At 36.8% G+C, this 25,606-nt stretch overlaps 1 protein-coding gene across 1 annotated transcript in view; it reads left to right on the top strand.

Moving 5' to 3' along the window:
* Positions 1 to 25,293, top strand: part of ELOVL4 (ELOVL fatty acid elongase 4) — a 36,812-nt gene extending 11,519 nt beyond the window's left edge. The window contains exons 2-6 of the mRNA XM_057369423.1: positions 7,371 to 7,558; positions 10,809 to 10,889; positions 17,468 to 17,639; positions 19,854 to 19,981; positions 20,498 to 25,293. Of these exons, the coding sequence (XP_057225406.1) occupies positions 7,371 to 7,558; positions 10,809 to 10,889; positions 17,468 to 17,639; positions 19,854 to 19,981; positions 20,498 to 20,773 (845 nt within the window). The 3' untranslated portion in view covers positions 20,774 to 25,293. The remainder of the gene's footprint in view (positions 1 to 7,370; positions 7,559 to 10,808; positions 10,890 to 17,467; positions 17,640 to 19,853; positions 19,982 to 20,497) is intronic.
* Positions 25,294 to 25,606: the final 313 nt, after the last annotated feature.

The raw sequence follows: 25,606 nt of genomic DNA, 5'->3' as shown, positions 1-25,606 counted from the left end.
CTTTAAAGAAGACTAAGCAGTCAATTACAAATCCCTGAAATTCCAAACAAAGCCACAACTGGTTCTAGGTTGCACCTGTTAGTTTTGCCTTGTAGTCCTTTTGGTTTTGGGGCAGGCATCTCTCATTTCTGACCGCAGCAGGATTTTTTACAGCTTTGCAAACTTAGAATATGTGGGTTTCATTGTTTTGCTTTTCATAGCATGTGCTTTTCATTAATCATTGGGCTTGAGGCTGAATACTTTTATTCTTTCATCTTAGTTCTATGTTTTATGGCTTGTTAAAATGACAATGCTTTGCMATGAAATTTTGATATCTCTTGTTCTTGACCCAAACAAATTAGTTTTTGACTAGTTAAAGCTTGAGGATAGACAGAATACTTAATATAGATGTTTCTATTTATTACCAAAGATCAAAATAAACCTTTTTTTTTCTCGGAACTGTTCTATTAATTAATAAAAAAGAAAAAGAAATAACAAGGTCAGCTGCTATGCTTTTTTATGGCAGGTTTTGGAAACTTGTCCATATRGCATCCTGTACCATGTCATCCTTAGCTTTACCAATAGCATACATGGGAAGAAATTCTTTACTCTGAGGGTGATGAGGTACTGGAATAGGTTGTCCAGACAATTTGTGGGTGCCCCATCCCTGAAAGTGTTCAAGGCCAGGTTGGATGGGGTTAAGAGCAACCTGGTCTAGTGGGAGGTGTCCCTGCCCATGGCAGGGGGGGATTGGAACAACATGATCTTTAAGGTCCTTTCCAGCCCAGGCCATTCCATTATTCTCTGATAGTCACATCTTTGTTTTCTTGCCACTCATAACCAACACTGATGCTGTGTCATTTTGATAATACAGAATTTTTTTGTGAGACAAAGCAGCAGGGGTTTGACTGGTTCCTGTGAAACCAGTGCAGGRCTGATCTAAATGATTGTAGAGTACCCAGAGATGAGCCATGAAGATGATTYTATGATTGGAAAATATGCCTTCAARTGAATGAGATGAAGTTCTTCTTTAAAGAAAACTTKAAAAAGAACCCCAAAAAGGTAGCTAATGAGTGACCTGATAACTGTTCAAAACTACTCAAGTGAGGAAGGAAAAAATTTAAATAATGGGTCTAGCAAAGAAAATTATAATGAACTAGTTAAAGTTTAATCCTAATTCCTTTGGATGTAGAGAGCAACTTYATGCAATGGGTCTAGGTAACATTTTCAGCAAGCTGCTGTGTGTTGTACTGGGCTTTCTGCCACTGAAAAGATGTATCCTATAGTAAAATGGGAAATTCTAAGGAAGATCCCTTAACTAACACATGTGTTAAGGGAAGCTTTGTGGCCTTTGTTTTGCAGATGATACTAGATTCTTTCTGAGTTAGGTACAGTTGTCTTTGACCCTGTGGGACTCCTTGGAAATACCCATAGTCCCAGAAGATTGCAGACATTGCCCAGTATGATAGATAAGGAATCTTATGAATGACATATGAATGGCATGAACTGGACATTTCTTGTGTCCCAATCTTTTTGCTTTCCTGCAGCAAWCTGTCTGCACAATCCCCTAAGAAGATGTGGACTTTTCTTCTGGCTGAAAACATGGATGAGGCCAAAGGCATGTTGTTTTAGTTCATGCAGTAGCTTCAACCTACCATTACAGGATTTCTCTTTAAAAAAAAATTGATAAACTGAGATTATTAGCAACAAGGCAAGAAGAAATGGCCTCCAGCTGTGCCGGGGAGGTTCAGGTGGGACATTAGGAAGAATTTCTTTACTGAAAGGGTGGTTAGACATTGGAATGGGCTCCCCCAGGAAGTGGTGGAGTCACCATCCCTGAAGGTGTTCRAGGAATGACTGTACATGACACTTAGTGCTATGGTTACTTGACATGGTGGTTGGTGTTCAGTAGTCCATAGCATGGACTCGATGATCTTGAAGGTGYTTTCCAACTTTAATGATTCYGTAATTCTGTTAATTAAGGATTAGAGTGTAATTTGTGCAATGAGTAATCCATATCAAAGCAGGTAAGTTAATTCAAGCAATGAAGACCTAAAAGCAAAATTCATTTTGGGCCKTATGAACAGCTCTATTAAAGTAATAATAAGTAAATTAATAGAAACATTTTGGTTCTATAGATGTTCAATCCAAAAATATACGGCCTTTCAAYTTTCACTGCCATGGTGCTTCTCTATCAGTCTTCAGTCTCAAGCTGTGCAGCCCATGCAGTCATGTACTGTTTTAAAGGCTAAGTTTATAGCTTCAGCTGTTCTTCTGAGGTGTTAGTCAAAGACTGAACATTTTTCTTGGAATCTCTACAAACTGCTAATAGTAAATGTACTTTTAAATTATTCTCATTAGTCAGTTTAGTATAAAAGCCTAGGGTCTGATCTGGTAGATGTTTGTTCAACTTTACTTTCAACGGATCCAGTCTGCAGTGGTTTTGTAGCCAGAGTGAATCTTATATTCACTTGTAAATATTTACATGACTGAATGAGTATTTCTAATAAAAATGTTGAAGAGAAGTATATTGTGTATTTATCTGTAGCCAGAAAGAAAAGGGGGAGAAGGGGACAGTAAAGTACTGTAAAGGGACTTAGTGTGAAAGCTTTGCAAAAATTTTAAGGTGTGTGAAGTTATGTTTCTCACCTAATATTATTTTCTATGATACATGCTTTCATTTTATAATAACTTAGCACAATAATAATTACAGTGCCAGTAGAGCTAACAAGATGTGGGAAATTCTTAGGTAATTTAAACAGAGTGGTTCAGGGAACAGCACTCTGATTAGGTAACTTGCCTCCCTTATATTGTGAAGTTAAAATWTGATTTTTTTAAGAAATCTTTCTTAGACTTGAGATCGGGCTTTGAGAGTATTTTTGTTAAAATAAATGTGATCTGCAGAGAGCTCTCCCAGAACCASTTTTAAACAGTCACCATCATTTCTGCAGTGTCTTTAGCAATGTAATCGGCCAGATGGATGTGCTGGATTGGCACTGTAAGTGTCTTTGCGCTGAGAATAGTATCAATAGCTATTAATAACTTTGAAAGTCTCTCCAGATAAATTAGTGAGTAGCGACCTTATAGTAAGGAATATATACGTTGTTCAAGTAAAAATGAAGATTTGCTAAGTATTTCTTTTGAATATAATATGAACACAGGGAATTTCAAAAATCATGTATTTTAGTAAYGTAATACTTTCTCTGAAACTAATTTTAAAAGCAGAGATAGTCACCATTGTACTGTTTCAAGATTTTTCCAGGTGAATGTCAAAGTGACTGCTATGCATTTGTTTGCTTATTTTTAAAGTTTGTACTTGAGGAAAGAAAAAAAAAATTACCATAGGCTAAGTAATATGCAGGAAATTGAGCCATCTAAAATCTCTATTGGAAAGGAAATGCTGAACCATATTTAACAGAAATGTTTGCATGTTAAAATAATTACAGTATGTTTCACAAAAGTTTCTTGTTATTTTAAAGCTAGAACACCATCACTGCAACCTTACTTACTGAAATTCATCCTCATTTGCCAATCCATATTTCCATGTACATTAATTGTGTCCTCTTTGGACATTACAAGGCAGGATATCCAGTCCTTTTCACTGGTCCTGCTCTTCTTGCGTTGAAGAAATCAAAGGGGTTTATGTGGGTGTTTCTTGGTAATTTTCCCTCAGGAGGAATTACATCCTGCAAAGGTAGGTACCTCAGGGCAATTACAATTATTTATAAATATATAAATAATCATATATATATATATTTACATATAAATATATAGATATACATGCATGTATATTTTGTTTCATGTCTTTGCAAGGTGAAACTCTAAAATCTCTATGCACAAAATGACAGGAAAGCCTTGTGTATACAGGTATTTCATACTGTTTCCTTATATAACAGTAATTTTCTGTCAAGAACATGTTAGCAGATGCCTCAGTGTATGATGGATTCATTTTTGCTATAAATTGCAACCCTAAGTGCTTACTCTAAAACTTTTCCCACCTTACCAGAAGAGCACTGTACTACAGGCTGTGCCATCACAGCAGACATTTTATTTGTGATGGAATTAGAATCTGGGTCTTGGGATTTGAAAGACAAACGCATTAATCCCCTGAAAGATTCAGTCAATCTCTGTCAATTCTAATCAGGTAAAGGCATTGGTCCTTTTGCTTCAAAGCAGTTGGAGGGATTTTTTTTTTTTTTAATTCAGGGAGCTGGCCTTTTTTATTTCAAGCTTATTTCACCTTTCAGGTAAAAGTGTCCCTATTCTGTGTGAAATAGTACTGGATTTAATGCACTCATATGTTCCCTTAAGCTATCACAGGTCTCTGTAATTTGCAGAAATCTTTTGTGGTCATCAGCACCAGCTACTAAGTAGGACACAAAATTATGCTGGTTTTGCTAAAACAGGGTGTGGGATGGGAGGGAGGGAGGAAGGTGTTGGAGTAGCTTGGAATATTTTTCACTTGAGCAGATGACTTTAAATAGGAATTTATCTTGGTTTGAAAGAGAGCTTCTGAAAAGAAGTTTGTAGTAAGGGTCTGCATGTTACTGTGCTTTTTATGTAGAGTATGGACAAGTAGGCTTGCCAGGTAAACTGAAATAAAATTGGTTTTTTAATACTTTCTGTGCAATAAGCATGATACATGGAGTTGACTTAAAATGCAGCAAGTTACTTTGCATTATCCAGGAGAGATCCTGTGATGAAAAATTGTGGGATTAATAGTATTATTAGTATTCAGGTGCCACAGTACTTCTTAAAAATAATCATGTGCAGAATCTCCTGGATGCCCTTAAAATAAACATAGTTAKCACAGTAGAATAGACTTTTACTGTTTTGGATGTACTCCAGAACTGAATTGCCTACTGTATTCCCTCTCATACAGATTTTGTGTTTGAAGTGTAATTAATTGTCCTAGGAGAGGTCAGGCCCAAAATGGGGACTGTTATGAGATTTGTATCAGTAATTCAAGTTTTTCTTGTAAATACTTCAAGACTTGTCTCTGAGATGTTTTGGCTCACTGCCCAAAAACCCTTTGCAGGGGGAGAGTAAGAGATTGAAACCATGGTGTGGAAGAGCAATTGCTGCTTCTTAGGTGCTCTTACGTTGTTGACAGAGTTAATGAAATACATCTCTTGGTTTTCTCCGGTGGAGTTCTTCAGTTTGTAATTTGTGGAAAGGAGGTGGAAGAATTGTTTGCAGTGCTGATGAGCTGTRAGGCAAAGCCTACTTGCAGCTGGGTTCTAATATAAGTTGTCCCTTTGTCTTTCACCCTCTAGTGAATCCAAATTTTTCCATCTAGAAGTCTAGAATTGTCTCCTGCCACAAAAAGAATCTGGAATAGGTCATGGTTTCCTATTTTCAGCAGTGGTAACGTTCACCTCCTGGGTAAAGTTCAAATCTTCTCTTTCACATTTCTTTGTGTTGCCACTTCAGTGTGTAAGACACCATGAAACAGAAAATAGAAGTGAGATTCTCTAACATGTCTTTTCCTCTTTATCCTCTTTATATTGCTTACTGCAAGAAACCTGGAAAAGCAACTGTGTCTGTTGTTGCCTCACATGCTATTAACTGTACACTACAGTGAAGGGAGATATTTGGTTAAAGCATGTCACTCACAGTCTGTTCCCAAAGCTGTCTCTTAACTGGCACCTTTCTTCTTGTTTTATAATGAGTCTTTGCCTATTACTTGGTAGATGATGAAGTTCTTTTTTTTTTTAATGCTGTTATCTTCTATTTTAATATTCAGATTGATAGGGTAATTGCTAAAAGCAAGAAGGATCTGAATAGTAAAGGATCTAAGTGTCCTTTCTTGAGGTTTCCATGCATTAGATGAATTCTCTCTTGTATTCTTGGTATCAACAGCCATAATGGAAGCAGCTAGGCTGGTTTGTCTTTCTTCTTGTCCAGTTCTTTTTATGCCTCCTAGCATCTTGCTTGGAATGTGCAGCTCCATTATTGTTAAATCATCTGGAAGTAAGAAGAACCTGTGTTCTGCATGCTCTCTTTCTCTAGGTCACAATGTGTTGTTTATTAGAAATAGAAGGTCTCATGAAATTTGCTCCTAAAATTAGGTTCTAATTTGTGGCCTTAAGGACAACAAAGGAAATGAGAAAGAAGTGTAGGAGAAGTAATGGCAGTGCTCTTCTGTACCTTCCTCATTGCATTGCAGTTCCTCATTTTCTTGATAAGAAGGGTTTTCTCACTTGCTGATTGTATGCCTGGGATCAGGACTTAATTTATCGTATAGGGATTTTTCATGGTTTTTGGCTTACAGTTCTCTAAAAGAAGCTTGTCCTCTAGGTAAATCTCTGGGCAGCTATTTGTGTGTTTGCCCACAGTTGACTGAAGGCAGCTGTTTTCGATGTTTGAGCTTCCCAAGGATCCCTGTGATGTGATTCCATATGAAATGYAACGGGCCCAAGCATCTGGAGTATAATCCAGTTAGTATTGTAGAGCTGTGCAGCATTTGAAGTCCTGATAGTTCTGAGATAGTTACCTTTTATCTCTTGCTACAATTTGATATTAGCCTTCAGGGCAGGGGGGTACACGTGGCACACAGGACAACATGGCACTAAGTAAGGAGGTGTCACTGCAGTCTCGCTTCCCTCCTCTAGCAGAGCTGTCTTCTAATCCTACATGTCCCTGGTTCATCAGGCTAAGAGTGCTTTTTCATACTGATCCAGAACTTAATATAGCATATTCTCAGCTCTGAAATATATGTAAAGTAACTGGATCCTATGAGTGACTGAAGGAGACTGTAAATAAAACCTTTGTTTCCCATGTGGCAGCACAGATTGACCAGAACCATCCCTTTTGAACTCTTTTTATTTGGTTGTTTTCTGCTAACATTGTGAGTATTGTGTCTGAAATGTGAGATTGACCTACATCAAACAGCAAAGGTTATCATCATACAACCTGTATGAAATTGATAGGAGRATTTCTAGTACCTTATTTTAAACTGATGAAAGCGAATGGTTTTATCAGTATTTTGCCACATTTGYGTATCTCTCATTTGCAGTGCTGTTGAATATTTGGTTATATTACCACTRCAGTCACTATTCATCATAAGCAAAATTCGTTTGGGGGGATTAGTGGGTTGATTTGTGTTTGGGCTCATGTGATTCTGTTTGCTTTTTTGCTTTGGATTGTAGAACTGGACAACAGAGCTTGAATGACATAATGAATGTCTGTGTGAGGTAATGTGATATAGTGGGTTTTTAAAAAAAAAATATTTTCTTTAACCTTCCTAGAAAGAATGAGTGCATTGTGTTTCTACTGTCTGATGCAGCTGTTCCAGGAGAAAATAATACTTAAATTCAATGCTTAAAGTACTGATGGAATATATTTTATTCAGACCTTGTTGACTCCTTCTGTTTGCTTCAYTCCCCCAGACAAACGTGTGGATGATTGGCCCTTGATGCAGTCTCCATTTCCAACCCTGACTATAAGCACTATTTATCTCCTCACTGTCTGGCTGGGCCCCAAATGGATGAAGACAAGAGAGCCCTTCCAGTTACGCTTCCTGTTGGTTGTTTACAACTTTGGAATGGTTCTGCTCAACTTCTTCATTTTCAAAGAGGTGTGTATGCCCTCTTGCAGGAGGGAATTCTTACTGAGGTTTGGGGATGTCAGAATGAAAATTATCTTGCATATGCATGCCTATTGAGAGTGAATGTTTTGCACAGACCTTTAAAGTTGAGTTTGTCTTTAAGGTGAGTATTTCTATAGCTAGGTAGTTTCTGTTTGAGAATAAATGCACTAAATGAGTCTACAGAAAGAATTTGTGTACGATGTATTCCAAGTTCCTCTTAAATTTTATCTTAAATACTAGAGAGAATAGTTAAATACTAGAGAGAATAAAATCTGTAGATTTAACACATGTAACTGATTTTTTTTTCATCTTAATAACCCTGGAGGGTATCAGAATGCATCTTTTTAGAAATGGAGCTGTTTGTTTATGCTTTCAACATGTTTGTGAATTTTAGAAATTCAGATATCTGTTGTCTGTAGTGAGGAAGAGTAGCTTGTCTACAAGTTATCTTTTAGAATAAGAATAAAATGAACTGTATCTTTAAATAAAGGTAAACGGACACAGACTTCTAATATTTGGTTTGCAATGTTCTGAGTGTGTTAATTGTAATAAATCTCAGTGATGCTGAATTTTTCTTTTGTTAGATTTTCTGGAGAGAGGAAATGAGTAGTTACAGTGCAGTGGATCAGCTGTRTGGTAGCTAACTGGGATTACTTCATAGTTTGGCAATTATTATTCAAGGATAGGTGTACAGAATATGGCTTATGCCAAGTTTATGCTACTGTGAATGCTTGCATGGATCAATTGTTATCTTCCTGGAAGACCTCTGATAATAGATTTGCAAAATATGTTTCCAGAACTAAGCAAATGAACAGAACAGTTAATATAACAGCATTGTAGAACTATGTCTGGTCTGGTCTGTACTTTTGCCAGGGAAAAACAGCATATCTGGTGATAATATGCATTTTGACTCTTTCCCAGAGCTCCTAGAATAAAATCATTAATCTTAAAATTATTTCAGCCTCTGAAGACATGGTTCAGTAAAATTTTAGCCATTACACCTTAGTCATCATTTTGTCTAAATTGTTTTCTTGGACTATTCAACTAAGTAAAGAAGTACTACGGGTACAAAAGAATTTAATGCTGACACTCAAGCAGAGTTGTAGGAAGAGATTAAATCCAATCATCTTGACAGGCTAAAACTGAAATACCTGAAATTAATTCTGCAATGTTACTGCCATGCCTGTCTTTTTCACTTATTCTTTTAAACTGGTTTGTTTTATCCATAAGCTGAATTACACCAAATTTGCAGTAAAATAATTTTGAAACCTAAGTTCCATACAGGGTAACGCTAGTGGTATTTCTAAGTCACTGAATTAACATAAAAATGAATGGGACTGCAGATACTTGTTTGTTGCTGGTATGCTGAAAGTTCATCACTTTATACACAGAGGTTCTAGTTTCCTGCTCCCTCCTAATGGTAGGTTGTTATTCAATGTTAAAGCAGTGGATACAGCATTTCCAGGAAGTTTGTTTTCTTGATCTTAAAGACTGATARGAGAAAGGTGTTCAAGTTTCAGTAGTTCTGTTTAACAAGGCAACTTCTGCTTCCATCTAKATGAAGTTCACAATACCACTGTGCCACTGCACATGAGTTTTAATGAAGTTGTTATGAGTAGAATGATACTATTTGTATTTTGTGAATGATTGTAAAATTTCCAGGCATTGCTGAGAGCAGAATTTGAATGTCAAATGCCGTTAAATGTTTATTTAAGTAACCATCCTGATGGCAAGCTCTATTGTTMATCTGTGGTAGCTTATGCTAAATGGTGAGTCATAAAGCACTGTGAGTCTAGTGCAAGACTCTCAYTCATTGAATTAAAATTCAGGTCCAAATTTGGAGCAAATTTTGCTTAGAACATGCAGAAGTCACAAATTAATAGACCCTATTTTGTCTTAAAATAATGAATTTGTCATTCTACGTCAAGGCAGTCTGGTGGGCTTTTGCCAAGGGAACCTTGGTTGCATTATCCAGTAGGTCACAACAGAGATTGGTTGGTTGCTGTAATAGTGCTTTCCCCAGCCTTCTCTATTAATATTGGATGTGCTTGTGCCCATGTGGGATCACATTGGAGTTACAGCTGGTTACAGTAGTTTGTAAATGGATTTAGATGATGTAGAAGTAGTTCAGTTTCTTTTCTAGGATAATTTATGTGAACAGTTCTTTGATTTACTTTAACACACATGTGCAGCAAGTTAAGTCCAGGGGTTCAGAAGGTTTTTTATGTTGGTTGTTTACCTGGGTAACACTTGTCTTTGCATCTGACTGTACTCCTAGTGCTGTATGCAAGATGAGACACCAAAATATACTCAAGTTCAGTCTAAATGAAATGGAAGTCAGGTTAGTGGTAAGAGTAGTTACTGCCTATCCATGGCACATTTTTTGAGGTGCTTTTCCGTTACTCCAATTTACAGGTTTTGTCTGCTCTACTACTGTGTCTTTGATCCTTTACAGAGTGGGRTTGCTTGGCTTTACACAATCTTGGATCATAATTTTTATGAATGTCGAGATTGCAAGCATTACTTGAACTTTCTACAGCTCTAAACAAATCTGTTTCTTTCCAATGGGAACKTGCTCAAATGTTGATTTCATCTTGTCCTGTCCAGGTTTTTGCAGTGTGCTTGGTTTGGAGTGGCCCTACAGGAGCACTTCGATTGCTTTAGGCTGTTTTTTTGGCACAAAAAGGGGAAATTTTCTCCATCCATTTTCCCTCATTGTGTTCTGTGGGTGTTCATCTTTGGCTTTTCAAAGTGGGTGGGGCGTTTTCTGGATTTTGAGTGTTATACTGTCTTAATAATTGTAGATCCAAATTATCTAATCCCTGCCTTTTGAATAGTGTTCTCTTGAATCCATACTGGGAATAACATTTCTGTCAAGTGTAGTGAARGCAATTAGGTATTTTCTATTTCTGAAGCTAGAGCCATCAGTAAGAAAATTTGTGTTTCAACAGCTTAAGGTCATTCTGGAATTTGTTGTACAAGGCTCTAATTAACTGGGCAAATACATGCAGGAACACATGAAAATCTTTTTAACTTCTAAGAAAAAAATAAATACTCTGTAACAACAGKTTGTTAGCACTAAATATTGGCTTTCTTCAATAGTATTCTCAGGACTGATAAGAATATTTKAAGTATTTCTGTTCAGGTAAGTTTGATGTAGCAAGAAATTTACTGATARTTGTTATAAATGTGCTTTATGTATTATATTTCCCCTCATATATGGCTTTAWTATTTTCAGTTGTTCTTGTCATCAAGAGCTCGAGGGTACAGCTACGTCTGCCAGACTGTGGATTATTCAGATAATGTTTATGAAGTTAGGGTGAGTATTTCTTTTTTGTATTTTTATATGAATGTGTGTAATATATAGCACTACATGATGGTTTTAAGCCTTGTCTGAAAACAATGTTTCCACAGCTGCTGTCAGCTGTGACTGTATCCCGTTACATCCTCACGGGCTGCTTCAGGTTTGACTTCATTGGATGTAGCAGGTTTAATCAAAGTGCATCAGCATATTTGTACTAACTTTCATCTGGCTGCTGCAAGTAAGGGAAGCCCTAAAGATACCATCCTTGGCTTCACCCACAGTTGTACCATCCAGGATAAACTTTGTGTAGATTCTTTGGTTCCCAGATTTGCTGAAGTTTGTGATACCAGGGTAGGATACAAGGTGTTGTTTCTAGCAGGATCAAAGCAAGTGAGGTTTGTCAGCATATCTTGTGGTTGCACTTCACCCGTACTGGTGAGGTAACCTTTTGTCTCCTTTACCCATGTTTGGCTTTATGAGGCTTTTTGCTGGCTTTTGACAAATGTATTATCAGTACATTTCATTGTATAATCTTAGATTTCAATTATCTGGGCTTTGGAAAACATCCAGATTAAAGCAAAGTGCAGATACTTGTTCATTTTCGTCATGCTGTTGATGAGCTCATGAACTAAACGTTATCTTCCAGCAGAGCTGACACTTGAGAATCTCTCAGCTGTTCTTGCAAGTTTCATGTACAGATTAGAACATGTTCCTGAAAATGCAGTGGAAGTATGGTGTAGTCTGAATAAATTGTGTTTTTAAAAGAGTTTGAAAAATKTTTGTCTATAAGGTGGCTGTTCATGGACAGTGTTGCCTAAAAGTTTGTGCAGGGATGATAGTGAGAAAGAAAGGTTTGACTTTTACACCTTATTTATAATGGCTGATATTGCAAAACAGCTCTGTGTGTAGATTTTTATTGGACTTATGGTAGTTACCAATACAGTTCTCTCACTATTTCAGTCACTAGAATAGAATAATTCTGTTTAAAATTTTGGTGAAAAACAAGATCTAGCAAGGTATAGCAAATGCTTGACAGGTTTGAGGTTTTTAATAGAGAAGCAAAATAGAATGCCCTTGCAATCAGCTGAATGACATTGAGGACTGGTATGGCATATATTGAAAGAATTTTTATATTAGCTAAACACAAGAAGTATTCTGTTTCACAGCCTCACTTTAGGTGCACTTGTTTGTGAGAAGCAGTGAAGAGGTCAGACCTGCTCAAAAGAATGACCATSGATTTGGTTGTGACAAGCAGAGCATTATTATACAATGAAAAAAGGCAAAATTACCTGAAGAATGTATTTATAGTATATAATATGTCCAGAAAAGAAGGGTTGCTCTAGCAATATATACTCTTTTAGCTTCCTGACTTAATATTTTTAAAGTTTTTTTAAAATATTTTTCCCCCAAAATTTGTGGATTTGCTTAAAATTTCTCTCTGAATTTTGAAGTTGAAGCACGTTCCGTTTGCAGCTGAGGGAGTTGARGAAGGAGGGAAAATTGAGTTCTCTCAAGTTGCTGTGGCAGCTGTATAATATGTTAACAATCAAGATTGTTACCTTGATCATCTTCTGGTGGTTCTTTTGAATGAATTCTCAGTTTAGGTATATAAATTGCAAGTAGAAAATTACACTTTCCACAAGTGTACTTTGTCTGAGCATTCTGGGATACATTTCTGTCCTGYTTCACAGTATAGCATGCTCTTCATTTAGAAGGTGTTTTCTTTTGACACTGTCAGACAAAAAAAAAAAAATCCCCAAAACCCACTCTGCCTCAAGATTTCTTTCACCTTAGTTTTCATAATACAAACCTGCAAAAGCAATTTTAACATGTTTTTGCAGTTTTGTGTTTAAAATTGATAAGCATTTTAGCACATGTCTTAAACCCTTTTAATAGATCTAGATACTAAATAKCTAGCATTTATTGGCATCAGGTTTGCTCTGCAGAGAAATGCTGCACTGCAACAGTAGAATCAATTACAAATGCAATGGCTGTATTTGCAAGAGAATAAGTAAGTTCTGTATTGCTCAGATAAARACTGGGAGTAGCTGACATGCAAACAGCACTGAGCCCAGAAGGCATTATGGARCATGCTCTGAAAAACAGACCTTCATATATGACTTTTATTTGCGGCTTTGAAATTTGGAACAAATATTGAGAGATGTGAAACTAATTGTATGTAGTGGTCTAAATGGCATAGGAGCCTTGGTAGGGCCTTTGTTTCTGTCTTTTTGGAATGTGCCCCTGTGATGCTGCCATCCAATTGAGTGGCCTCTTTTTGCCCAAAGCCCTTGATCAATATAAGGGGTCAAGAAACCATCCTTTGTCCTTCAAGGGAGTACGGAAAGCTGGTAAACAGTACTCAGAAAAGAAAAAAAATGTCTAACCTGGATGGCAGAGAATGTCTTTCCCTGCCTCTCCAACATGATGTATCAAAACAGTGAGCCAGTGATTTTAAAGGAATAGTGTGGTGGCACTTCCCCTGTATAGCTTAGCAASACCAGCAATCTGCAGCTCAGAGACCTCTTAAGTCAGACACAGCCTCTTTGGTTTTCCCAGTTTTTAAGGGGGTATTTTTCCATGCATTTGTGTGTATGTTTTCTTCAACTATACCAATCTTCTGGCTTTCATTGATGATTAATTGTGTCRGTAGTTTACAAAAAATGTGAAGAARCTGGTYCTYCTWYTTACTGTTTTGAGCCTACCTATACCTGTTAATCTCATTCAGGCTCCCCTGGCTGTTCTACAAGCAGTGGACAACTGCAGTAAACAGGGATGAAAATTAAATTCCACAGTTGCAGAAACATTTTCAGAAATAAACTGCTTTGTGAAGGACTTACCTGTTTGATGTAGTAGGTAGCCACCTTACTGACTGCTGGCAGGAAGTTGATTGGTTTTGTTATGAAAAGATTTAAGGTTTGTAGTAGACAAGAAAGAAAACGGGGGGACAACTCTCTACAGAAGTATTTAGAAGGATCCACAGATGTACCTTGGAAAAACTTTTTTGGTTATAACTTAAGAGTCAAAATAAGAAATGCAAGGTCCTGAGGTGTTAAATACATGCTCTGTAATACTCCTTTGGGAATTTCAGYATTTGTAGTGAACGATTTCCTAACAATAACTTATTGTATGTTTGTGTCTGAGAGTAGTCATTTCTCCCCCTCTGCTTATATCTGTGTCCTTGTTTCCCAGGTCAAGGTTCATCTATTTTAGTAGCATTTCTGAAGAGMCAAGAATTGGGAATTTGGGGCTGTGKGAATTAGTTCTTATTTTAAGGGTGCTRATTGTAATTGAGAAGCTGAGCAATGGTTGTTTTCTGTATTGTAATTATAATCTGTGTTGTTTGTGTTTATGTCTAGAATTTGAGTGGTTTCCTCTTACAACAAAAAATAATATTAATTTACTTTAAACTTCTGTGAAAAGAGAACTTGAGTTAACAAGTTCTGTAAACAAAATTCTGTAAGTGAAAGAGGGAAAAGAGTTCACTATAAAAGCCACTTTAAYTTTTCATGTTACTGTGAGTTTCCAAGAAGTACCTGTCCCTTCACACCCCTTAATGGGTAACTGACTCCAACCCAAAATGAGGAAGAATGGTGCAGAAACAGAATCCTGTAATAAAACAGCCCTCCATTCAAAAACCTGCAGCAGGCAGAGGACATGGGATTGGACCTCTTGTTGACCCTCTTAATCCTAGGCTGTAATGTAATCTTTCTATGCCATCTGGTGTTTTAACAGAATTAGATCAGTACATATGAAAATTACCAGAAAATATATGGTTGTGACTAGTATTATTCATTACAGAAATGCGCCTTTTTAATGCATGCTTTCTTTTCTTTTAAAATAAATCTTTCTTGCATGCTGTGTCCAAAGAAAGGCAACAGGCCAAGTCATGATTTCTGGTGCTTTGCAAAAAAAGTACAGTAGTAGCCACTTGCTCCTGACACAGCTTAGTCATCAGTGTTTTGTCCACTCTATTTCTACCTTTTTTCACTGTTTATATCCGTGGCCTCAGGCAAATGACTTGACATCTGCTTCATTTTTTCTRCAAGCTAATGATGAAAACATCTGCAGAAGTCACTGGAAGTACTGAAATAGATCATCAGTACACAAAACCTATCAGGTTTGAGAGTAAATGGTAGAAAATTTGATGGTAGTAAGAGAGCAAAGAAGCTGACAGGCCAAAAAATCTACAGGAGCACAGAACCAGCAGGTATAATGGTTCAAAGAATCCTGTTGTTTTTTTAAGTGATGGGAAATATTTTGATCAAAAGTATGGATTATTTTTTGCCAATGGATTGTAATTGCTTTCTGTACTAGGTGGAATCCAAAAGAAGAGCAAAGCGGTGTGTTATGTGACTTGTTCAAGAACATATACTGAGCCTGTGGCATCTTGGGCATAAGACAGAAGTATTTTTGTAGGATTTTTGTTCCCTTATATTTTGCTGTGTCATRTAGTAAATTGGCTATTTGCTTATTGGCTATTTGACCTACTTTTCYCCTATTTRAGGAAAAGAAATGTCCATTTACTTYTAARGAGATTTTATGGCAGTTTGCTTGTAACTGACCTATTGGTTCTCTACAAGGAGGACCTCTAAAGAGCTCAGGTATTGCAGTGTTGATTGTCATTCTATAGATACACAGTCCAAAGTGTTTGTTTTTAACTTRTGAAATAAAAAGATGCCTATCTTAAGTTATTTAAGAGATGCAACTTTAGCAAAGACCTGTAAAAGATGCTAGACTGTTATGCTAACCCATTGGGTGTGRGACAAACCTTGATGTGGGTGTTATTAAATACCTGACTACCTGTCCCAGAGGCAGTACTGTACTGGATATTGAGTAATATGCATGCATACAGGCATATATATATACACATATATATATATATATGTATGTATGTATGTGTAGAATATATATATATATTAATATTTTTATATTTAACTTTTATATATATATGGTTCTTGCAGCTTGCCTGTATGTCTGGGAACTCCAAGATCTTGGAGTCACTTTTCTGTCATTAAGCCTCTCTTCAGCTTTAGATATTAATATCTCTCTGTATAAAACTGAAAAAATCTGCCTTCTCTTCCCAAGACCTGAAGTGGGTTAAGTCACGTCCAGAGAGTAAGAAGGCTGTTCATTAATGGATACAGAGAAGGCTGCAGTTTGGCAGCAGTAAGATRTGCAGTCCCTCTGGGAAACTGCAGAGCCTGCAATGCAGATATGCAGCACTCTTCTCCTGTGCTGCATTTTTGCTTCTGCTGTAATTTCTCCTGAACTGTTCACCAGACCAATTATGGCTGTAACAGACTTTGTGTGTGATAAGATGTTTTCCTTTCCCTCTGCTTTGGAGAGGTGGAGGAAAACACCATGCAGGACTCTCTACATTGCTGTCTACATTTCATTATGGTTTCCCTTTTTCTCACCTAACAATATGGGTGTAGTTGGGAAGGGAAGCTACTCTGTGTAAACTCTTTTTTTCTTCTGTCTTCCCTGGGGACTGAGGGGGTGTTGGGGTTATTGCACACCGTGTTAAGTTAAGAAATTCTGATTTACCATCAGCTGAGTCCTGAAAGACAAGGTAAACTTCTTACAAATAGGTGTGTTGTGACACTGCCTGCTCTCCTTGCTGGTGGTACCAATTCCAGCTCTTTTTTTTTTTTTTTTTCATTCTCTGTGTGAGTCACCATCTGGGATATGTTCTGGTCCCACCCTTGCATAACAAGCTAGATGACTTACAATGCCAAAACTAGACTTGTTGCTGTGTTTTGGGATCTGGGAGGGAGTCCCTACCACCGCCATACTCCCATATTTACATTTGCATATTGCTACACAGAGCTTTCCTTGCTTTAACAATATTCTAATTTCAGCAGGAAGCTGTGTTTATGTTGCATCCTGGGCAAGATTCATTGTGATGGATGGATTAGAAAAAGAATTCTGGGTGTGTAGCGCTGCCCTGTTGGATAGATGGGTTATATCTCTGCAGTTTTTATGGCTCATTTCTTCTATCACCTGAGTGGCAGAGAACCACCAGGGRAATGCTGCTTTTCAGAGGGACTTACTGAGCAGGCCAGAAGAAGCTGAGGGAATATGGCTCTCAGTGAAATCTGTACTGCCCCAACTCTCTTGGTATCTTTCCACCCATATGCCGGTGGTACTGAAGTCTTCAACCTTGTAACTTCATTTTATCATGTTTCTGCCTCATTGTTCTGACCACATCAAAGTGTTGCCTCATTAGTAGGGGAAGCCCTGTGGGAGTCTTMTTCTGCAAGGCTTAGGAGAGAATGAGGACATGAACTTGCTGTGTTTAACTGGTAAACTGTTAGAGATAGCAAAGCTTTTGACTGTATCAGGTCTTTCTTACAGTTGTGACTTGTGAGCGGTAGGCCCAGAATAATCTTACTTCCATGTCCAGAGTAGATGAAAGGAATATTCTTTCTGTTGTTTTCATACCATTAGATGTTTGACTCCACTTCAACATTTACCAGGATTTAGGGAAGGAAGAGATATCCTTCTCTTACAGCAGAAAGACGGCGAGAGCTTCCATCCATTACGCTTGGAATCACTAAAACTTATGTATTGTCTGTTTTTCATTGCAGATAGCTGCTGCTTTATGGTGGTATTATGTCTCTAAAGGAATTGAATATTTGGATACAGTATTCTTCATCCTGAGGAAGAAATTTAACCAAATTAGTTTTCTTCATGTCTATCACCATTTCACCATGTTCACCTTGTGGTGGATTGGTATTAAGTGGGTTGCAGGTGGACAAGGTAAGTTCTCTTCCTCTCATATGCTTTTGACTGGGCAGAAGGGAGAATTATTATTGTTTGGGAGCAAAAGAATRAAGTTTCATAGACTTGACTATGTAATGTACAAAACTGTTTAATAATGCATACAGTCTCCCTCTGTGAGAAACATGGGGGAGGAAAAGATAGCAGGGCAATAATCTAATGAATTGCAAAACTTTTCCTCATGGGCATTGATTGCAAGCCTGAAGTTCTGCATTCAAAAGTATCTGTATCTGTGTGAAACATAAGATGTATGCATCTTGCCTAACTTCAATTTTTGCAGATACAGAGAGCTGCAAAATCAAATTTTAGGCCACATTACGTGTGCAAATTTAATGAATTTAATTGAAATGTTATTTTGGCATTGTATCTGAGTTTGAGGTTTGCTTTCATTTTTATAAAGAGGCATGTATACAATTATGAAACCTTCCCTTGGAGGTGAGCCAATAAATCTATCAATTCACTTTCAAAACCTATTCATAATGACACAAGTTTCAATTCATTATCAGCCTTTTTTTCCATGCTTCCTTTTTAAAGCCTCCATCATATAATTTCATTATTATTTGTTGCACTTGCTGTATCTTCCATTGCCTACATTGTACTCTCGTTCCTTGAAACGAGAGCCTTGTCTCTTTCAAACTGAAATCTCTGCAGAGCTGAGGGTACAGGGGAAATGCCCTGGTTTTTTTGTAGTGTGGTTTGTGGGCTTATGACAGTGAAAATACTGTACAGTAAGCACAAAGTACCATATTATGAACAYGAAGCTAATATTTGTGGTTTGATGGGGTTTTTTTTGTTTTTCTTGAAACTACACTAATACTTAATGCAAGGGGGCTTTATGCTCCCATTTACTGTRGATATTCTGTACTGAGTGACCACTTCATTTACATTCCAAAGAGGAAAGATACAAATTTAGTATCTGTGACTACCTTTCAATTTCTCTCACACAATATGCAGGAAGCAGGTACACAACCRGGTATTTCATGATCTTTATTTGCAACTGCACTTACAAATTGGAGCCTGGATGGTTACTTGTAGTCTTGCGTAGAAATTCCCTGGATATCTCAAAAGGCCCCCTCCTTACCTTTTCAGAATTTTCATGCTAAATATCAGCAGTTTATAATACAACAGTTGCAACTGTTTACAAATTTCTTTCAAGTTTTGGTGTTCTAGCGCTGCCTCTTAGTTTCTAGAGCCTGCAAAAGGAAAAGCAGCGGTTGCTTTTCTGCATTTATGTAGCACCACTGCATAAACATGGATAGATCTGTATTCTTCTATTTTCTAGTTGATAGCACATTGCTTACATAGACAGGTCTATTATAAACAAGACCCTATTATAACAGCTGGGTCTAGACTGCACGGGCATCTGAGCTGTTTGATGTCAGCAGCTATTGTCTRTGTTGCCCTAATCTTATATATTAGAGCATTTTTGAGCCTCTCTGTCAGTGTAAGAATACCTTAACAAGATATAACGTGTTTCTGTTAAATGGCTGGTAATCTTGACAAAAAAAGAGATCTTAATGCAAATGAAGCTGTCAACATGGATCTAGCATGGCTCATTCTGGAAAATGTTGTAATATATACCTACATATTTAAGAATGTTGAATATTTTRAAATCATTAATAAAGAAACTGAAGATGAGCAATAAAGACAAACTCACCTGGCAAGGCCTTAAAGTTCTTATAAACACAAGTCAGGTTTTACTTTGTATGGGTTTTTTTTGGCCTACTTCCATGTGACTTTCTTGACTTCTTGCTGAGAAGTGAACCTTTTGCATTTAAATACAGTTTAAAAGATTTAAGTTCAGAACCTGATTATTTTTACTTTACATTGTCAAATACTGATTTTAATAATCCTTTAGCAAAACAGTTGCAGTTAAGCTACAACAACTAACGTGGAATCCATGTCATTTATGTCTATTCAACAAAAATCCTGTGAAAAGCTTTGGCATGAATAGTTCCATGAAACATGTGATCTACTACCTACATTAACATCTGTTTATGTCAGCACACGTTGACAGTCAGGTCTGTACTATACTATTCAATGTTTTGAAGACGCAATCCTGACATGTCCTGTGCTTTGTAATTTTTACTATTAAAAATAATTATAAGAATAATATAATATGAATACTTCTAGAAAATATTTCTCTTTTTTTTCCAAAATTACATGACAATCTTCYCTTCTGTTCCTGGACAGCTTTTTTCGGAGCTCAAATGAATGCATTTATTCATGTCATTATGTACATGTATTATGGATTAGCAGCTTGTGGCCCTAAATTTCAGAAATACCTGTGGTGGAAACGGTATTTGACCATATTGCAATTGGTAAGTAAAATTCTTGTTTTGAGATAAAAGGTGTTGTCTCTGGGTGGATTTGCATTTGCAGAGCTTTGGAACAGATGCTGCTTCTTCCAAAAGTTCTTCTATGTCTGACACTCCTCAAGTTAGAATACTTCCAGGGGATGGAAACATTTATTCAATTTCTTAAAAAATATGCAGCATAGATAAGAGTTGTGTGAGTTCAAATCTAATGCTTCCTTCAAGTCTAATGCTTGTTGTTTCAAGTGAATTGCAAAAACATGTTCAAAAGGTAGAGAAAATCCAGATCTCTTCTTAGCTTCCCATTTTCCTAGTTTTGAAAACTGATGCCAGATTCTACAGTAAATGTGATGTTCCTGGTCAAGCATAGAAGTACCTGTTTGAATGTGACACCCAAATACAGCTTCCCTACCACCTCCCAGTTTAGCAGTTTTCATTACTTACTTAATTGGTATAAATTGATGCACTCARACCTACAGAATATATCCAGACCTTTTTGATTCTATATTTTCTGTCTTTCAGGTGCAGTTCCATGTGACTATTGGCCACACAGCCATGTCTATTTATATTGATTGTCCTTTCCCTAAATGGATGCACTGGGGTGTCATTTTCTATGCTGTCACCTTCATTTTCCTGTTTGGTAACTTCTACTATCGGACATATAAGCTGCCCAAGGAACCTGTAAAGAATGGCAAAATAGCAAATGGTGCTGTTGCAAATGGAGTAAGCAAACCAGAAAATAATGCGGTGGTGGAAAATGGAAAAAAGCAGAAAAAGGGAAAAGCAAAAGGAGAGTAACTTGATCCAGGCCTTAACCATTGTTGGCAGTGAGGAACCTCCAGTTTGGTTTATAAAAGGAAGAAAAAAACACTATCTGTACCAATTAACCTTAGGTTACTGAAGAGCTAGAACACAGATATTTTCATTATTTATGAAGATTGTTTTAAGAACAACACTAAAGTTGAATTTCTATTGTAATTATGTAATTATCATGCATATGGTCTCTGTGTAAACTTGTAGACTGCTGGTGTTGGTGAATGTAAGGAAGAATTGCAGTTGATTCCATGTTTAGCAGTCCAAAAGTTAATACTACCATTGATACAGGCAGTTTTGTTGGCACCCACATTTCTTGGGRGGTGGGGGAGGGAGGGGAAGGAAGTAGTATTTGAATACTTGTGCTTTCTTTCCAGAAAAAWTATTAAATTTCAAATTATGATGTATTATCTAATCAGAATGTGCAACTTTTCTTGTCCTCCTTGGAGAGTACCTTCAGACACATTATGTGCTGTCAGAACAGTGTTTGACTTTTCAGACATTACTTGATTTAATTGAGTATCTGTTACAGTTTGGTTTTTGTTTTATTATTTTTTCTTGTGTGGAAATATACCTACCTCTTCATCTGCTGAAAAGAATATTGAGCATTAAATAACTGGTTTCTGAAATACGGAGTCCTCTAATCTAAATATCCGTTAATACTAATTCAGGAGAACGTATGTTTTTCTGTGGGAGTAAAAGGGATTTTTGGTGACATCTTTTGATCAAGTCGTCAATAATCTTTTTTGTAATGTAAGCTGAAACTTTGGAGTGGTACTTTGGTAGAGCCAAGTCAAGAATACATTTTTAGAATGTATAAGTATGAACAAATATATTGGTTAAAGCAAGCAGTGAAAATAGGCCTGCTGCTTGTTGTCCATGACCTGCATTAAATCTGTGACACTGATACTCAAAATGGTAAGATAATGTTATGGCAGAAAGAAAACAGTGTGTACTTCCATTTCGAAATGTTATGTGCATGGGTAATCATGCTAACTACAAGACCATCACTGAATTGGGAGAGAGAATTAAAAGTACTAAATACAGCAAACATAAAATGTTGAAAATGTTGCTGTTGCTTGATACCTGTCACAACTCTATTTGTTAGACACTTGCAGACAAAGTATTGCTGATAGACAGGCCACCATTTAAAGTCAAAACTGCTAAAATAAGTAGAAACTTTTAGATGGATTTTCATTTACATGTTACATAAAGGACTTTTTACCATTCCTTTTGTGAAGAAAATAGGGAAAGAGTTACACTCCTTCTGAATAATGTGATTACTAAGAGAGCTGTTTTGAGCTGCTTAGCATGCAATGAGTAGAAGATGGGTGGAATTAGAAACTATATCCTGAAGTACTGTGTTTCTTGGCCATCACTGCAAGAATTGCATTGTTACTGTCCAAATACATTCCCCCCAGCTCTGGTTAAAAACRTATCCAGAGATAGCAACAAACTTATATCTGGCAAGTGGCACCACTGGTGCAGGGGAAATGTACACAGAACTGTAAGTGTATAGTGAGTGACATGTTCAATAGATTTTTGCTTTCGATCATCCATTCATCTGTTTATAATATGCAAGCAGGTTACATCTTCTGTGTCTCAGGTTTGTCTCATCTCTAATTCATACAAAAAAAAACCAAACATCTAAACCCAAAACCAGATCCTAGGAAAAAGAATTTTGGATATGGTCTGTTGTATTAAAAAATAATTCCTAGTGCTGGAGTCGGTTCAGCAGGAAGTCGGTCCATTCCTATTYACTACCACTGGATTTTTTGGCAGAATACAGAATTGTGAAAAATTGTTTCTGCTGAACTCAAACACATGTGACCATTAGGCTTCTTACCTGCTGTGTCTTGTGATTCTTCCAGCCTTTGTAATGATGCTTTTTGCATTTGCTTAACTGTGTATTTATGTAGTGTGGCATGGGGAAGAGGGAYGGTGGTCTATCCTTCCTTCTTGGACAAATGCCACTACCCTTAACCAAGCCAAAATGCTGGCTGACTCAGTAACTTTGGAATGGCTAAAGGAGTAAATATCTACAAAGCAGATTTACAGCACACCTGCTACTCCAAGGCACTGGCTGGTGTGAATACACTYACCCTACTGTAAATTCAAGGTAGTTGATCCCACTTTGATTAAGGGTAGCTTCTTTCTGTTTGCYGTGGGATGTGGGCAGCTAACTTCTAAATCTGTATCGTTCCTTGAATTGTGTTAAATTGGTTGTTTGCTCGTCATTCATTCAGTAAGCCAGATCAGCTAAACAGATACTCTTAATGTGATCTAGCTCTGAAAGAGCATTCTGGGGAGTATTCCAATATAGGTTCAATTGTGTCTTTGCTACACTTTCTAAATTAAGAATTATGTCTTGCATGATGGCAAGTATTTAAATAACTGAAAGTCAAATCTTTTTTCCCCTCATCATGCATGGAAGTGGCTTAAAGTTGATGAMAGCTGGAACTTTATTGACAGAATTTGAGTAAAAGCCTACTGCCAAATTCTGGGGTATTAGTTAAATTCTAAGAAAAAGTGAAAAACTCGTTGTGAGAATGCATGTGTACATGCACATCATGTTGTCTGGCCCTGTGCATAAAACCACAGAGAGATTGCCATTACATGGACAAAAAATCCCCAGTTATTAAATTACTGGAACACTGCTGGTTTGAGTACAYCTTTTGCAATATGACTTTCCTCGGTCTATTTATGATATATTTGATTGTTCATGTAATTCAAGTCCCATTACAATCCTGAATATAATGGCCTTATTAAATGTGCATTTTTGTAGGCATGGTCTTGAGTGCAATATTTCTGTTTCTGACTATGCAGCCAGGCTCACAGAATACAGGGCTGAATTTGTACAGCTTTTTGTTTTTCAAAATATGAGGCAATAATGCACATGTGAAATACTGACAGATTCATTATAGTCATCTTTGAKTCTAAGTAACCTCAAAATTTTGCCATAAAAGTATGTATAAATATGTGTATTTTCTATACACAGTACTGAAATTTAAATTATGCCATCTGCTTTGCAGGGTTATTGGCTTTTTTTTTTTCCTTCTAAATTCTTTCAGTTTATTAAAAAATTTAATTCAAACCATTTGGAACTTTTCTTTCTTTGCCAACAAATGGAAATTTTTTGCTAAGAGTTCTGAAACTCTTGGACCAGAGTCTCATAATTATTTGATGCCATATAAGTAATACCATTTAATTTAGCCTCATGTCTAGCAGTGACAGTTGTTGGATTATTTTAGCACTTTTTCAGTGTAAAATACATACAAATTATCTATACATGTGTGTATATATGTGTACACATACATAGTGTATGTGTGTGTGTATATATGTATGGATTCTTAGAAGATTCTTTAAATATGTGAAGTAAATATATTTCTTGAATGTGAATTTGGCAGGAGCTAATAGAATGGTTCCTACAGCTCCAGAAGTAAAATGAAGCAGTTTTTATCATTCCACAGATCCAATATCAGTCTTGCAAACATAAATAGTGTTTGTCAGTCATTTTAGACATAGGATGGCAGACAAGACAGCCATTTCTACCAGTGTAATAAATATTTTGAGGCATCAGTTGTAGATTCTGAGGGGAGGGACCTCAACTCAGGGTAGCTGAGGAAATATGCTGTATTATAGTAGGGATCATTTTAGTATGAGTAAGTTGCTCCAGATGAGTCTTTGAAGTCATTGCAATCATATTCTCTGWTTAACAAAAAAAAATTTAAAAGAAATCATAGAGTCTAAAATCATTTAGGTTGGAGAAGACCCTTAAGATGATTGAGTCCAAYCATTAAAYAAATGTTTCTCTGTGGGTTCAAAAAATTTGAATATAGAACTATCAATTACTTCCAGCTCCAGATCAGGAGAAAAAGGTGAAGGCAAAAATGAAAATGCTGCACATCTTTTTCAGGTTAACCTAAGGGCACATTTCTTCAGAGTAAACACTTGAACTGCATGTGCTAGGGAGAGAGGTAAGAAAGGATAAAAATTTTGTGTGATGCAAGATCTCAGTCCTAAAATACCTTATAAGCACACTAGCTATCTCCTAAAAACTTGAATAAAGGTGTTCATGGTGCATAAAGATAAACCTTGCATGAAGCTTCTGTGGGCTGGGAGTCATATTTAAAATGAGATCAGTTAAAATTGAAGAGAATGGGGAGCTAGTTAACTATCTGGGTAGTGTATTTATCTTGGTTAGAAACACAGACTTATCCAGTTTGATAYGTAAAGCAAGACACCCATATGACATCTCATCGCACTGTAGTCTGATGCGTCGGCCCCTTCTCTAATGTGAGCAGAGGGAGCTCCATGGATATCAGTGGGTTGGTTCCCATTTACCTCAGCAGAGTATGTTGAGCCCTAAAATGCAGGGAAAATACTTGCTTTCTGCCAATATCCCAGGAGGATTGAGGGAAATGTATGGTTCAGGGTGCTGCTTTTGCATAAGGTGTTCATGCTTTTGTAAACATTAAAAAATAAACATTACTTTTTTCATGCTGTTTGAGTTTGGTTTTATACATTACATTATATCTTCTTCTGTGTCCCATCTTGCTTCAAGATGCCTGCTAATTTTAGTGTTAGTGCAGATTGTGTAATGGAATCTGTTTTGTAGCCCAAAAATTTGAGAAAACCTTCTTTGTGATACATCCTCCCATTTTAAGGTTACAGGGACTTCCTAATTAGGAATACTGTCCCCAAATAATAGTGTAGTGKCTTTGAAATCACCCCTAGGGAACTGACTAAAAATAGGATGTCCACTTAAACTAAAAGAAGCCCCTAAATTTCCTTKTTTGGTCTTGGAAGTGTTAACAA

The sequence above is a fragment of the Malurus melanocephalus genome, unplaced genomic scaffold, assembly GCF_030028575.1.
Source record: "Malurus melanocephalus ecotype Western Australia unplaced genomic scaffold, MMel_1.1 scaffold_4, whole genome shotgun sequence".
NCBI lineage: Eukaryota > Metazoa > Chordata > Aves > Passeriformes > Maluridae > Malurus > Malurus melanocephalus.
This window is presented reverse-complemented; position numbering and strand designations above follow the sequence as displayed.